General features: G+C 39.6%; 1 protein-coding gene across 4 annotated transcripts; it reads right to left on the reverse strand.

Moving 5' to 3' along the window:
• Positions 1-491: 491 nt before the first annotated feature.
• Positions 492-11,181, reverse strand: LOC135462801 (uncharacterized). Of its 4 annotated transcripts, XM_064740070.1 has the most exons (3): positions 11,014-11,181; positions 5,974-6,114; positions 492-5,524 (listed from the first exon to the last, which is right to left on the reverse strand). In XM_064740070.1, the coding sequence occupies exon 3, from the start codon at positions 4,219-4,221 to the stop codon at positions 2,812-2,814; it is 1,410 nt and encodes a 469-aa protein (XP_064596140.1). In that variant the 5' UTR covers positions 4,222-5,524; positions 5,974-6,114; positions 11,014-11,181; the 3' UTR covers positions 492-2,811. The 4 variants fall into 4 exon arrangements, with proteins under 4 accessions (XP_064596140.1, XP_064596141.1, XP_064596142.1 ...); XM_064740071.1 differs by lacking the exon at positions 5,974-6,114; XM_064740072.1 differs by lacking the exon at positions 11,014-11,181 and having other exon boundaries at positions 6,004-6,350.
• Positions 11,182-15,005: the final 3,824 nt, after the last annotated feature.

Here is a 15,005-nt window from a genome sequence, read left to right on the forward strand (position 1 = left end):
TAATCATTCTACAATGATGAGAATTTTTTTTTATATTTTAATGCCTTTTTTTCTGAATTTCGAAGTACTAATAAAAATAGACAGTTTAAGCTGCCATGTTTAAGTACACAGTCACGAGCAAAAATGTTGTTTCTTCTCACGTCATGGGGGCTGGGGTCATAATACTTACATTTGCACAGCCTACATTCACATGGCTTATATATCGTTTACATTTACATGATTTACATCCATATAGCTTACATTCACATAGTTTACATGGATATCATTAACATTTACATGACTTACATTCATATTGTTTATATTCACGTGGCTTACATCATATTGTCTACATTCACAGGCTTACATTCATATTGTTTATACTCATATGGCTTACATTCGTATTGTTTATACTCACATGGCTTACATTCATATTGTTTACATTCGCACGGCTTACATGTATACTGTTTATATTCACATGGCTTACATTCATATTGTTTACATTCATATGACTTACATCCATATTGTTTACATTCGCACGGCTTACATTCATATTGTTTACATTCGCACGGCTTACATGTATACTGTTTATATTCACATGGCTTACATTCATATTGTTTACATTTACATGACTTACATCCATATCGTTTACATTCGCATGGCTTAAATCCATATTGCCTTGCTTGGTATTGACCTTTGTGTAGTCATATTGGGTGAGTTTAGATGTACACTCCTACCAGCGCCAAGCACACTTTATGAATGTAAACAAATTATCTATAAAACATGAACGTATATGACACTTTTCCATGAAAAATGTAAGAAAATCTCATCATGGGAAAAAGCGAAAATGGGAGAATGGGAAAAGCGAAATCTTTTGTTTTAAATAAATGCCCTTTGAAAGGACAATGCTACAGAATACACATATATGCAATACTACACTCACATATTAATCTGTTAATTTTAACAGACTGTTATCTGAGTGACGCAAGAGCGTATTCTGTTATGAATAGAATATGCGTGTTATATCCAACAGAATAATCTGTTGTAAAATCTACCAATATTATACCATCACTCAGACAACAGACTTTTCTGATAAAATTAACAAATTGAGTTTTTGAGTGTACTTGACACACAGAAAAAAACCCCGCTGAGTTATGGTAAAATTATAAAAAGTAAATTTTTTAAATCTTAAATTAAATTACTTTTAAACACTTGTGTCAAACACTGTCAAATACATAGTAATCAATATAAATATGCATCACTGGAAAGACTAAAAATATTGCAGGGATCAGCCTACAGACCTTTTAAAACACAGTCCGGCATTAATATAAAGGATGCAAGGAATTAAATTCATGAAATAATATTCAAGTTGAGCAGATTTGAAAGGTATCGAGGAAGTAAAAAATGATCTTGAGGATTTCATTCTTTGCCTCTTCATTCATGGGGAGTTTTTTTTTTTATCAAGCATCATACCGAGATTTATTTGATTTGATTGCTGTTTGACGCCGTACTCAAGAATATTTCACTTACATATATATCACATTATGGCGAGAAAGCTGGGTAGAACCCAGGGGAAACTCACATACGGGGATTTGTATGTGACGTTACGAAATGAAGCTCGAGATCACAGACTGTGAATAATCACGACTCCTGCCTGCTCCTCAAACCAACAAGTATAGGCTTTTAAACCTCTAGAGAGGTTTTTTTTTATTATTCGAGCAGCAACCCTCTAAACTTGATTGACATTCATTAAATCAGCCCAGACGCAAGGTGCACTGTACTTCGCCTTTATATTAGGCCTACTCCGTTTACTCTCTTGAGCCAACGTAAACGTCTTCCAACAGGATTTAAAACTGCAGACAGTCACAGTTATCAAATCAGCGGGCAAAGAATTTATGCAAATTGGAAATTTCAGACGCACCAATAAAATACACAAAATAATAAAAGCACTTTAACACGTGGCCGGTCAACTTCAGAAGGCGATTGCACTCCCAAGGAAGTATTTCCACATCACGTCTATCACAGCAAACCAGCAACTACCGGGTTCTGTTGTTCCAAATACAGTGAGGACATTTTGTCGCGTATGACAACATATATGACAAGGTATGAATGTTGTTGTTGTTTCGTCTCTGCCCACCATTGGGAAAACTACGTACGAGTTTGATTGGACACAGCGTTTGTTAATTTTCATCAGCTATATCGAATATGAATGTAGGTATTCTTGGGTTTTACGACCTACTCAAAAACTTAAGTGAGTGTGTCTGTATATATACATTTACCGTGCCTTCTTGTCCATGCTCCCAAAGTGCTGCCGCCGCTGAAGCATTATGGTAACAACCCATCGAGTCACATGAAACTCACACCTAGCCCACCAATCCTGTTTCCTTGCTCTAACCTCTCAGTGCTGAGCGACAAACGAGGCAGCAACAATTAGGCCCCTACCATTTTTAAAGTCTTTGGTATGACCCGACCAGGTTTTGATCCCAGTTCTCCCGTCATGGAGATTAAGGGTGGATTAGTTATTCGCGCATGCTGATTCGAGGCAGTAAACCTGAGATACACGTTGATAGCTAAATTGCAGATAAGGGATGTATAGTTATACTCATGTGACCTTTTAACACAGTACATCTGGACATACTGTCTCCAGATTTATTTCGAAATATCTGCAAAATACTGAAGTTGTACAACACCAACAATGCCGTACAACAACAACGCCAAAAAGAAAAAAAAACTTTAGAGCAAAGAGGAAGGCTGTGCATATGACACAAAATCCCATCACAATTGCATTTTTGTTTCAACAGTGATTAAAACTATGATGACTATCTTATATTTCGATCAGGACTTAGATCTCCGCTTGTTGTCCATTGAGAATCTCAACACATATTGAACGTCCGATGGCATTTTGTCGACAACTTGTTTTTCCTCATGATGTTTGGTGTATTGTAACCTTGACATTTGGCGCCGGGGCACGCCTGTTACGCCGCGAGATGACTTAACCAGCGATTGTGACGTCACTGTGACCTTGACGTCACTCCTCACTGGCTTCCGCGACTTCCGCGCCTTGATCAGCTTCGTGTTGCTAGGCAACGACCTTGAGTCTAAATAGGGCGTAGAAGTACTAGCCACGATTGCTTTGGTAAAACTGTTAATGTTAATTTTAGTTTTTGTTCTTGACGCAGAGGAATGATCTTTGGGGCGCAAAGAATTATGACCTCGCGGGAACACGGAATGTGAAGTACTGCTCTGGATGTTCGCAGGCGTCGTTGACGTAAAATAACGTTCATTTTTTAGGGAAAACGCCATAGAGAGTCTTGGCTTAGCAGGAGGGCGTCCCTTCATTAGTTTCATTGGTTTTAGCACACCTGATGCTGGTCTAGATGTTGACGCCCACTTACGCTGCTTCAGTTTTGATTTTACATTGGTCGAATCGTTGACCTGTTCAGTTTTTTCCCTTAAATCTTCTTCATGCACACGCTCAAGTGGTTGCTCATCGCCGGAATTATAATACAGACTTTCATGTAACCTCTGCAAATTGAGAACTTCCCTTGAACTATGGATTTGCTCTCGGTCACTGGGACCCTTAGCACCATCCATAAGAACTATTGTATCTTTGATTGGAGCCTTTTTACCATTACCGAGAACATTTGTACCTTTGTTTGGAACCTTTTCACCATTACCGGAAGCCTTTTTATCATTTCTGAGAACCTTTGTACCATTGTTTGGATCCTTTTTACCATTACGGATAACCCCTGTGTCATTGTTTGGAACCTTTTTACCACTATCGATAACCTTTGTAGCATTGTTTGGAACCTTTTTACCAATGTTGTGAACTTTTGTACCATTATTATTCTGCCGTTTCCTTTTAAAACTCACTGCATATTTCTTGTGTGACCACTTCTGATTCCTGTCGATTTCTTTTCTGGATCCGTTCCCGGCAAGAATCTCCATTTGTTTGTTCTTTTTCCATTTGAAGTTGTCGTTCGTTTGCTTTCCGGAGTTGTTTGCGCGTCCAGACGGATTTGACCCAGATCTGACCTTAGAGTCGAGGATTTTGCGATGATGATTGGTCATGGCATCGTCTGACCTCTTGAAGATGTCATGTCTCTTTATCTCTTCTACCGTGATTAATTGGATTCCGCTGACCTTGGGATACACCGGGATTTGACCGGTTCTCCAAAGACCCCAAACCGTAAACAAAGCCACGATTGCTATGCTTGTAATAAGGGCGGTGAACAGTTTTTCCATAATTGCCGATTCAGAAAATAGTTCCACAATTCTCCGCCTGATAATATTTACAAAACATGCAAAGGTGAAATACTTCTTGGACGGGATTTTTAAATTAAACTTTAAGAACCAGGTATTCCAAGGGCAGTACACAGATAGACTCTATATGAATCTAGGATTAGGTTTCAATGGACAACGTAGGCCTACACGTCACCACATAGTTCAAACTTTTCACAGAGTAACACATCCAGATATTTGTGTCAGTAAGGCGTCAAACCCCTGGGTCTTTAGCGTTTTTCCTATGGAAGTCTTTGCAGCTTATTCCGATTTTTAAAATTTACCTGTAAAGCCAACACATGCACAGACGTTCCGTGAAATTCCGTATAAGCTACATAGGAGATAAGACCATCCGTAGTACACAGGTGTGGAATTTTCCGGTAAAATTGTGTATTATGAGTGGTGAGGATTATCAGCGGTAAGGATTATCAGCGGTAAGGATTATCAGCGGTAAAGATTATCTGTGGTAAAGATTATCTGTTACACTCTCACAATGGGATGGAAATTTCCTTGTAGTTGCCAATACAGAGACCAGTTTTGGCTACACAAAAATACCCTGTATATTGGCCACCCCTTATACACAAGGGCGAAATGAACGGAATTTTCCTTGAAACCGTGTTTGGTCTTTACAGGTCACACTGCGATGCAAAGGGCACATTCACTTTATCCATTGTAAGGAAATATATGTGAGGAGTTATTCCATTCAAAACACTCGCCGGTGTTCCCATGGCAACAACCGAACGGAAATAAGGCCACAATGGAATAAAACAATGAATCGCGACTGATTATCGTCCCGTGTTAACTCCCCTGCTATATCTCCATCTGAGTTGATCGTCAACACATGGTTTCCTTGGCCGTCATATTGTCCAGTGACATACTGTTATCCTGACATATATGCATCAGATGTCATGTTCGCGCAATACAACGGTCAACCCTAAAACTCCTCTATTAATAGGCCTCAAGTCCAGAGCGTTCTCAGATAAACTCGGTAGAACAGGGCTGTTGGCAAGCAAGCACATATGTGTTTATAACCCTGCTGTTAGAAGACGTCAAAACATTTGAATAGCTTTGTCTTGGCTACCGCAGTTGGAGACCATCGTACCCTGTCCGGCACCATGCAGGTTTATGCCAGAACGGTGACTGGCTTTATTGAGATAATTAAGTGAGCGTAACGATCCAATAATCGGGCTCTAGAAATCAGCTAGGTTAGGTGTGTATATCCGGTCTTGCGTTGACATCAACCAGCAATGACTAGCAGCGGTGTCCTCTGAAAATACAAACCCAAAATCACACGGTTATATTTTATTATTGGCATATATATTTATTTGTTTGATTGGTATTTAACACTGTATTGAAGAAGTTTTCACTGTTATGGCGGTGACCATGTTCATGTGGTGGAGAAATTCTTAGTTCTTCAGGACCGTATACCCTCCAAAAAAAAATTACTGTGAAAATTAACAGAATGCCTGTTGTCTGAGTGATGCTAGAGTCCATTCTGCTGTCGTAAGCTCTATGAGCTCTATGAGAATAAGAATTACTTATTCTTTTAAGTCTGTTAGATCAACTAAATCACAACCCGTCATACCTTTGGGAACGCATGTAACGGAAAACTCTTTGATAGTATGGACAATCTGCGTTAGCTAGTCCTTATACTAGACAGACAGACATACAGACAGACAGACAGAGAGACATTCAGCAAGAAAGATGTTAACTGACCTAAAACGTCGTCTAAGTTTCACGTTTTACCTCATCTTAGGAAAAGTTGGGATGCAATCCTAAGGGGAAAATGTCGGTTTCCTCACCAAAACCATATTTTCCTCCAAAATGCACTTTGGGGCGAAATTCCACAGTGTGTTTCTGTAAGTTACGACAGGAAATAGTACTACAATACAAACAGAATATATCTACAGTGGATTTACAATATTGAATTACCACTAAATTAGGTACACTCATTTTAGATGTACATTTACATCATACAGGTGTACATGCAGGACTATATTTAAATAATGTTTGTATCTTTTCAGCATTTTTAAAACTAAAAACTAAAGGCGATGTTGTACCTTTACGGCACCTTACTGTAAATAAATCATTAAATTAATTTGTTAATTTTAACAGAAGGTTTGTTGATTCTAGAATGTATTCTGTTATATCGCAAACTGATTATTGTTAAACATAACACACATATTCTATTAATTTAACATAAATATTCTGTTAGACAAACAGAACTTAATGTTGAATATGACACAGTCTTATCTAATAATAATATAATGCATTCTACACTCAAAAAATAATTTGTTAATTTTAACAGCGATTCTGTTGTCTGAGTGATGCTAGAATGTATGCTGTTATTTTAACACAATATTCTGTCAAAGTCAAGATAGTTAAGATAGAATCTTTATGCTGAATTAATAGATTATGTGTGTAATAATTAACACAACAACCTGCTGCAAAGGCGGAATACATTCTAGCATCACTCAGACAACTGACTCTCTGTTAAAATTAACAGAGTATTTTTTTGCGTGTACCACAGTGTCACAGCTGCTCTGGTTTTCCTCTCCGTTGCTGTGTAGTCTTTGGTATTGAACTACTTTGGGTTTTTTTCTCTTTCAAAGAAGCCAGCTGTGAGCGTAATGACAAGACAGAGAGATCAAGATCGCGCATGTGCATAATGAGGAGTCGAACTGCAGAACAACCTTCATAGAGCTTAGATGTTGATCAATATTTCGACCAAGACTTCATGCATACAGATATAAAAGATTTGTACACTTTTCAAAATAAAAAGGTACATATGAATCCTTATTATTTAAAATATGCACAACAAGTTTTATTAATGAATGCTGATCATAATTCCGTATGAGGATCACTAGTGAGGCTAAGCCTAAACACGCCTACCTGTGTAACACGTGACTCAAAGGTCAAATTTGTCTAGTTGTGACCGTGATGTATAACGAGCTCAGAGAGCATGCGCTGTAAGGAGTGTGGGTCCCGCAGCATGAGACGCCCGACAAATACGCTTACTATATAAATCTGTGACAACATTCGCATGACACGCAAAGCTGTCAGACTTGTGCTATCCAGTACGTTCCAGTTCACGGCACTTACTGGAACAAGTATATACAAGTTGCATGATAACCCAGTGTCTTATCAAGTTAATGGATACGCCAGGTGTGGCTTGTATGTCTAGATACAGCCAACAAGGTTTGAAGTCTGTGTGTTTATTCAAACCGTCATACTCTCAAAAAATAAACAGTTAAATTTAACAGAAAGTCAGTATCTGAGTGATGCTAGATTGCATTTTGTTATTGCAGGAAATTTTTCTGTTAAATGTAACATACATATTCGATTAATTCAACATAACCATTCAATTAGACTAAAAGGAAATTATGTTGAATGTGACACAATATTGTGTTTTAATAAACGAACACAATCTAGCATCACTCAGACGACAGACTTTCTATTAAATTTAACAGACTAATTTTTTGAGTGTATTACTATGTGTGTACCGTATATAACGGTCGGAAACAAGTTTTTACCGATATTAGATATAGAGCATTCCTCCGTTCGCTTTACCCTATAATCTGTACTGCGTGATGTCATTTGAATCTCCCACTCCAAAAAATTAATCTGTTACTTTTAACAGAAAACTGTTGCCTGAGTGATGCTAGAATGTGTTCAGCTATTACAACAAATTATTCTGTTAAATATAACACACATATTATTAATTCAACATAACCATTATATTAGATCAGGAAGTTATGTTGAATGTGACACAATCTGATATTCTAATAACAATGGGTCCTATAAAAGTTGTCATTCCTGGACGGCGCAGGCGCGTTAATCCTAGCCTAGGTGAAATAGGTTGTAATATCGCGAATACGGGACTGGTGTATCACTACCAAGTGGAACATACCTGGATGTTGCGTGTGCGGTCGAGCTGACAGGTAACAGATGGCGCCTGTTTTGGACTGCAGACATCGTTAAGAAAGGACTTATCCGACATGGCGTGAAGCGGGCTATGGTTTATCAAAAGTTATTCCGCGAGCCGGGTATAAAAAGAGGAGTTGAAACAGCCACCTGGGTCTATTTTGATTCCATTCACGGTGACAGCAATTGTGACGTCATGACGTCACAAAATATTGAACATTTGAAACCAATGTGTGGGACATCCGTTGTTGACCTATTTGTAACAATACCGCTTGTAATTGATCAATGCCTTGCGTACTGTGCGATTTGATTTATAGCATGACAGCATCAATAAGTTTATAAATCAACCTACATGACGTAGGATGCCAGGCAACGATTGATTTAGGGACAAAAAAAAAGACATGCGGAAACAAGTACATTTTGCAGGGGTAATACCGGAGACGGAAGTAGGCCTATATACAAATCTCTGTCTGTATTTCTTGATTATGTTATGCATAATCCTAGACCAGTGACGTCTTATAAATTGCCACTAACACGAATGCGTTTTTATTTTACCTGATTCTGCGTAAGCAGTGGTTCTAGGGGGCGTGTAACTTGGTACTAGTTAAGCATTATACATGATCAGGTAGAATAAACCCCCAACTCGGGTAAACTGACAAGAGATCGTACTTCACCGGTCACACGTGACCATTTGTCAATTATCACACTGTCGTCGCTGCTGGTTTTACTGTATGTGGTGTATGTCTTTTGTAATCGCATATACCATGTGTATGCGAACAACTGAACAGGCTATAAGCTATACACGAAGGCCTACATATGTAATGATGTGAAAAGCCTACAGCATGCGCAGAGAGCAAAACCAGAACAGCGACGACAGTGTGATAACTGGTAAATGGTCACACCTAACCGGTGAAATACGGCCTCTTGTCAATTTACCTAGGTCTGGGTTTTATTATAGCTGTTCATGTAAACAATTATATAGTAACAACCCACACGTCTGCCTAGCACTATGGCTTCAACAGATAATTCTTAGTCTGTAATTCTAACACATCTGCCAAATGCTTATTACACAGAGAACAGGGACGTCGACTGCATATATCGGACCGTATATCCAGTGAATTTTTTCAAGCGACGCTCCGCTGCTGTCGTGGAGTAACGTCATAGAGTTCAGCGCGGCTGTTTTAACCGCAGGGAGAATAGGTTGGTACGGCACACAGTTTAAACGTATGAAAACAAACTATATGACGTCATCAACATGAAGTCACGCAATCTTATATGCAGGTCAATATGCAGTAAAAAGGAAGTGTCCATTGTTTTAGGACTCGGGGCGAGTACTAAAACAATGGGCACTTCTTTTTTTTTTTGACTGCAGTTATCAAAGCGTACATGCAGTGAATGAAGCCATTGTTTCTAATTAAGTGCAAATATAGTATTTGTTTTATTGAATTTGAGGGAGAAATTGTGACCAAACCCAACATGCACGTCTGTGTCACTACAGAGTGGACCAAAACCTCTATATGCAGTATAATGCAGGTCCGCCCAGAAGCAAATATAATTATGCAAATGTGGATGGTCCCATAGATGACACACATATACGGATATATACCAAAACTTGAAGCAGGAAAAATAATAAGAAGAAAATACACAAACAGAAATATATATCAATTGGTATATGGGGTGAGACAGAGGGATAACAAATTTGACGAGACTATGACATGATGGCTAGGAAGTGAACTAATGAAATGCGAAAAGGGTGCGAAACGACAACCCTTAAGTATTGTCAGAGGAGGATGCTGGGAAGAGAAAAAAGGGATGCTGGGAGCTGGATGAACCAAGTGAAAATAAAGTCTCACGCTTATGATATCACCCGTGGCAACCACAAAATTAAACTAAAACCTACCATATAAAGAAAGTGGTATAACCGAGTGTAAAGAAAAAATGTGCCGCTATATACATACAGTTAAAAAAAAGGCGAACTAAATGGATTAGACTCCAGACTTTAAGTGGATACCGCCATGTAAAAGGCGAACTAAATGAATTAGACTCCGGACTTTAAGTGGATACCGCCATGTAAAAGGCGAACTAAATGAATTAGACTCCGGACTTTAAGTGGATACCGCCATGTAAAAGGCGAACTAAATGAATTAGACTCCGGACTTTAAGTGGATACCGCCATGTAAAAGGCGAACTAAATGAATTAGACTCCGGACTTTAAGTGGATACCGCCATGTAAAAGGCGAACTAAATGAATTAGACTCCAGACTTTAAGTGGATACCGCCATGTAAAAGGCGAACTAAATGAATTAGACTCCAGACTTTAAGTGGATACCGCCATGTAAACTATACATACAGCGTGTGAACGGAACGACGGAAATTGACTGTAAGCCGGCACCCCACGTTGCTTAAGAATAGTTACTTACACTGAGCCTCGCCTGACAAAACAGCCACACGTACACATGTATATGTATATATAGGCCAATAGTTATATGCATATACGTATCTACCGTCCTTATTTCACAGTGATTTATTTATTTATTTATTTATTTGGTGTTTCACGCCGTACTCAAGAATATTTCACTTATACGACGGCGGTCAGCATTATGGTGGGTTTCCCGCGGGCTCCCACGACCATCCGCAGGCTGCTGCAGGACATTCCCACGTACGACCCGAGAGGAAACCAGCATGAGCTGGACTTGAACACATAGCGACCGCATGGGTGAGAGCCTCAATACGCTTCCCTAGCGCGCCAACCAACTGAGCCACGGTGGCCCCAATTGTGTTGCAGTGATCATTTCCTGTCTAAAGGTGGCAATAACAACAACAACAACTCACCTGTTCAGTCCGGGACAGCTTTTCGCTATTGAGCTCACAATTGCTTAGCTACAATAGACATACGGAACACGGGGGACAGGTATTTGTGTTACCTGATCGCCCCAGCCCAAGACTTAATCGATGACACAGCCAGCTATCAACTGATCTATACTTGTAAATACTGCTACAGGCATGATGTCAGACTATATGCGTGTATAACCACCGTGGAGGCTTCCAGTGGTAGCTACGGTCCCTGTATAGTTTCGTCGCCAGGTTAAAGGAACATGTTTAGGCCGACTTCAGTGCATTACTGTGATAGCTGTTGTAGACCTAAATCACATGACTATTGGGAAGGTTGGGTTGGGGGAAGGTTGGGTTGGGGGAAAGGGGGTGAGGGTGAAGGGGTTGCCCTACTGCGGCAGCTACACTGTTGTCCTACATGTATACTCGCTTCAGAAGACATACCTCTTTTATGATTATTATCTCGTACGCAACATTTAAGGCCTATATTTAATGTTGTAAGCATCGCATTATATGTAGAGCGTAGTGTAAAGGCCAACTATACAGCCGTGACACACCTAGCATAGCTCTGTATGAAATTGGTGTTACCAACGTCTTGTAAAGTGATATAGAGGTCAACAGAACACATCAAGGTATATAAAAGACCTATGCAAATGTAATGGTTCACATACCTAATTAAGGGCGTAGTTACTGAACACCTGAAGTCCGCCTGAATTGAAATCAACAAACACGTGAATCGCGCAGGTTCGATGATATACACAATGACTGAAATTGATTCAACTTGTCCGACGAAACGTTACCTGGTTGCAGCCGCTTTAAACACGGACCGGGTGTACTGTAGGCCTGTATCCTGGGCGTGTTTGCCTCGTCTACTATCCAGGGTGAATCTCTATAAATTTCCACGGTGGTCTCGGGGTGCTCTCACGCTTCGAGTAACCAGGTCGCAAAGAGCATTCACGCGTGCAAGCATGTAGACTGCAATTGTAACTCATTTACGATCGAATTTCAGGAGTGTAGAATTCAACCTTTCTGAATTGAGTATTGGATGTATTGTCTGGATTTTTTAAGGTCTGTGTGAGAGTGTTATAGCATAACTCTTACTTTTCCGTGAAATGTCAAAAGCACATTTACGCATTTTATGCAACGCCCCAGCGGGGTCTCCAGGGATAAAAAGAATGGGACCTCCGCTCTTTATTCTGAGTTTCGAGCACCCTGATTCCTGGGCAAACAGCAGGAAGTGATAATAACATAGAGCTAAATGGGCGAAATGCTAATTTTTGCAGATTTCAAAGTACTACATGACACTAAAACTAGTATATTTGAAGGCTAGACACACTGATTACTTTTTCGGAAATAATTTCTTACCTGAAAACAATTTTTTTTCCATTGTTTATGCTGAGATCGTCTACCATACCTATCTCACCTGGGTTAAATTCACTTTCCTTTCAACTCCTGTGAACCGTCCCCGATAGCACAGTTGGTAGAGCCCCGTTTCGGGAGCGGTAGATCCGGGCTCAATCCTGGGTCGAGGGACAACTAAGACCTGAAAAGAGGAAGTTGTAACTCCCTCGCCTGGCGTTCAGCATGAAGAGGATAGTGCAACGGCTATAGTATTACGACTTACGGCTATAGAATTACGGCTTACTTACCTTCAGTCAGTCGTCTCTACATAAAAGACCGGTGGAAATCCCTCTGCAACTTGGAGGCACATTACATGCACTCAAAGGATTCCTTCGTCGTCATATGACTGAAAAATCGTAAATTACGACGTTGAACTCACCTCCTGTGCTTTAGTCACGTGTGCTGATGATTGGCTCAGAGCAGCTATGCATCACTGAAAAACTATGAATGGGGCAAACCGCTTCGATTTGGCAACAATTAAGTGACAAAGATATTTTCATTTATTTTTTTTCAATTTTTTTTGTTTTTCTTGTTTTTGAGAGTGTTGAAAGGCATTCAAAATTTGAAAAATATGGCGGGCTTTATGAGCTATACTGACGGTATCTGGGAACTCTGATATCACACACCTTTCTTCCTGATGTTCAAGGAAGGAAATTTTGGGATAACTTTTTTCAGTATATTTTACTAAATAATTAAATAATAATTACTAAATAGTAATATTTTACTAAACGAGTTATTCCGGCATTCAGTGTCGTGATTTTTGAGTTGAAAAAACTTCCTATGACGTCAGAGTTCCTAAACTCAAATAGTATGGTCCATAGAGCCCACCTTAGAATTCAAATGTCTAAACGCCTTTAACTCTTTTCACAAAAATCTAAAAATATGAATGAATGTGTATTTATGCATAGTTTTAAGTGCTCTGTTTAGTGACGCCTACCTCGATTATTGGACGTCTATTCCTTTAAGTGAAAAACAGTCGAATGTAAAGAACAATCAAGTAACTTTATATTATAAGAATAAACAAGGACATGTCATAAACCGGAGCGTTCCCCGTTTTCAATGTGACGTCATTTCCTGCGCAATGGCAACTTTAGCCCACGCTGCATGTGGAATCAGTACCTTATTATCATTTCCGATTTAGAGCGTCTCTAGAGCGGACGATGTAATTCTGTGTATTTTAGGGTGTAAAATCTTTTTTTGATGAGGGTGCGAGTGATGTCAGCGGGGCGTTGATATAGGCACCCCTCCCAGCTGCTGGCACACACAGATCCACATTTTGACGGTCAACCTATACCAAGATTATTATGGTTGCTTTCTCACAGGCTGGGTCAGGTATGCACCAAAGTTTATTGGCCACGGAATGTTTGGGGCTGAGTTACAGCACTAAACGCTAACATTGTCGCTTATGAGAAATTAATACGGGTCTGAGGCCGTGTACTTGAAGCTAAGACACCACAAAAGTAGCGCACAGCTCTGGTGTAACATGCACGTGGACAATATCCCTAAAAATAAAAACTCGAATGCCTCTTTATATTTGGTATGCATTGGTTCCCTAAATCATCAGATTAACCAGTTAAGTGAAGATATGTCAAAGCCAGCACCAATGAACCATATTATAAAAGTTATTTAGTCCTTTAATCTTTCGAATCGAACAAGTCGAACCAACGTGCGCCATGTTTTAAATTTAAACTTCCGCCAAGTTCCGGCAAGGTACCAGTTCACATATAATCACTTCGGATATCTTAGGGAATGCACACCAAATATAAGTACGCAGTCGAGTGGTTATTTTCAGCGAAATTGCCCCAGTGGAGGTGGGTTATATCTGGGATTAAGAGTTGGGATTATCTTAATCCCAGGTTACACGCACTGATGCTGAGCGCTACATAAGTAGGCCTCTAGTGTTTCGGCAAACTCCATACTCCTTTCAGCGTATACGTCTCTCTCTACCTTCGGCTTTTCTCCACTGCCCCCGCTGGTAAATTTTGTACAGAAACCTTGAACAACGCCGAGGTCACTGGGTCACGGTGATGAGACAGGAAGTGATGTCAGAAAACACACAATCCGTCTCAAACTTTACTTTATTCGCATGCATTCTCTTTTAATATCTAAGAGTATATACGAAATGATTTTAACTAAAACAATTTTATTGATGAATGCGGATAAAATATAGTTCCGCGGTAGGACACACGTGGTGAGACTAATTATATTTACTTATATTTTAAATAAGCCTACGTGCGTCTCTCAGGCTCTAAAGATAAAGCTTGTCCAGTGGTGTCTTCCGCGTCACAATGTGTATCCATCTTCCAAGCGCCACCGACCACTTCGGTGGCCTCATGGTTACAGCGTCCGCCTCGAAGTCGGGTCAAAACAAAGACATAAAAAATGGTACTTGTTGCAGCCTCTTGGTGCTCAGCACTGAGAGGATAGAGCAAGGAAACCTGACTAGTTGGTTCGGTGTCAGTATATAATGTGTCTTGGTGCAAACAGCCAATGACTCCTCGTCGCTATATATATATATATATATATATATATATATATATATATATATATATATATATATATATATATATACATGCCACTTGAATCCCAGA

Source organism: Liolophura sinensis, chromosome 2 (genome assembly GCF_032854445.1).
Source record: "Liolophura sinensis isolate JHLJ2023 chromosome 2, CUHK_Ljap_v2, whole genome shotgun sequence".
Classification (NCBI taxonomy): domain Eukaryota; kingdom Metazoa; phylum Mollusca; class Polyplacophora; order Chitonida; family Chitonidae; genus Liolophura; species Liolophura sinensis.

Excerpts from the sequence above, each read along its gene's own strand:
- LOC135462801 (XM_064740071.1), bottom strand. The coding sequence starts at position 4,221 with ATGGAAAAACTGTTCACCGCCCTTATTACAAGCATAGCAATCGTGGCT.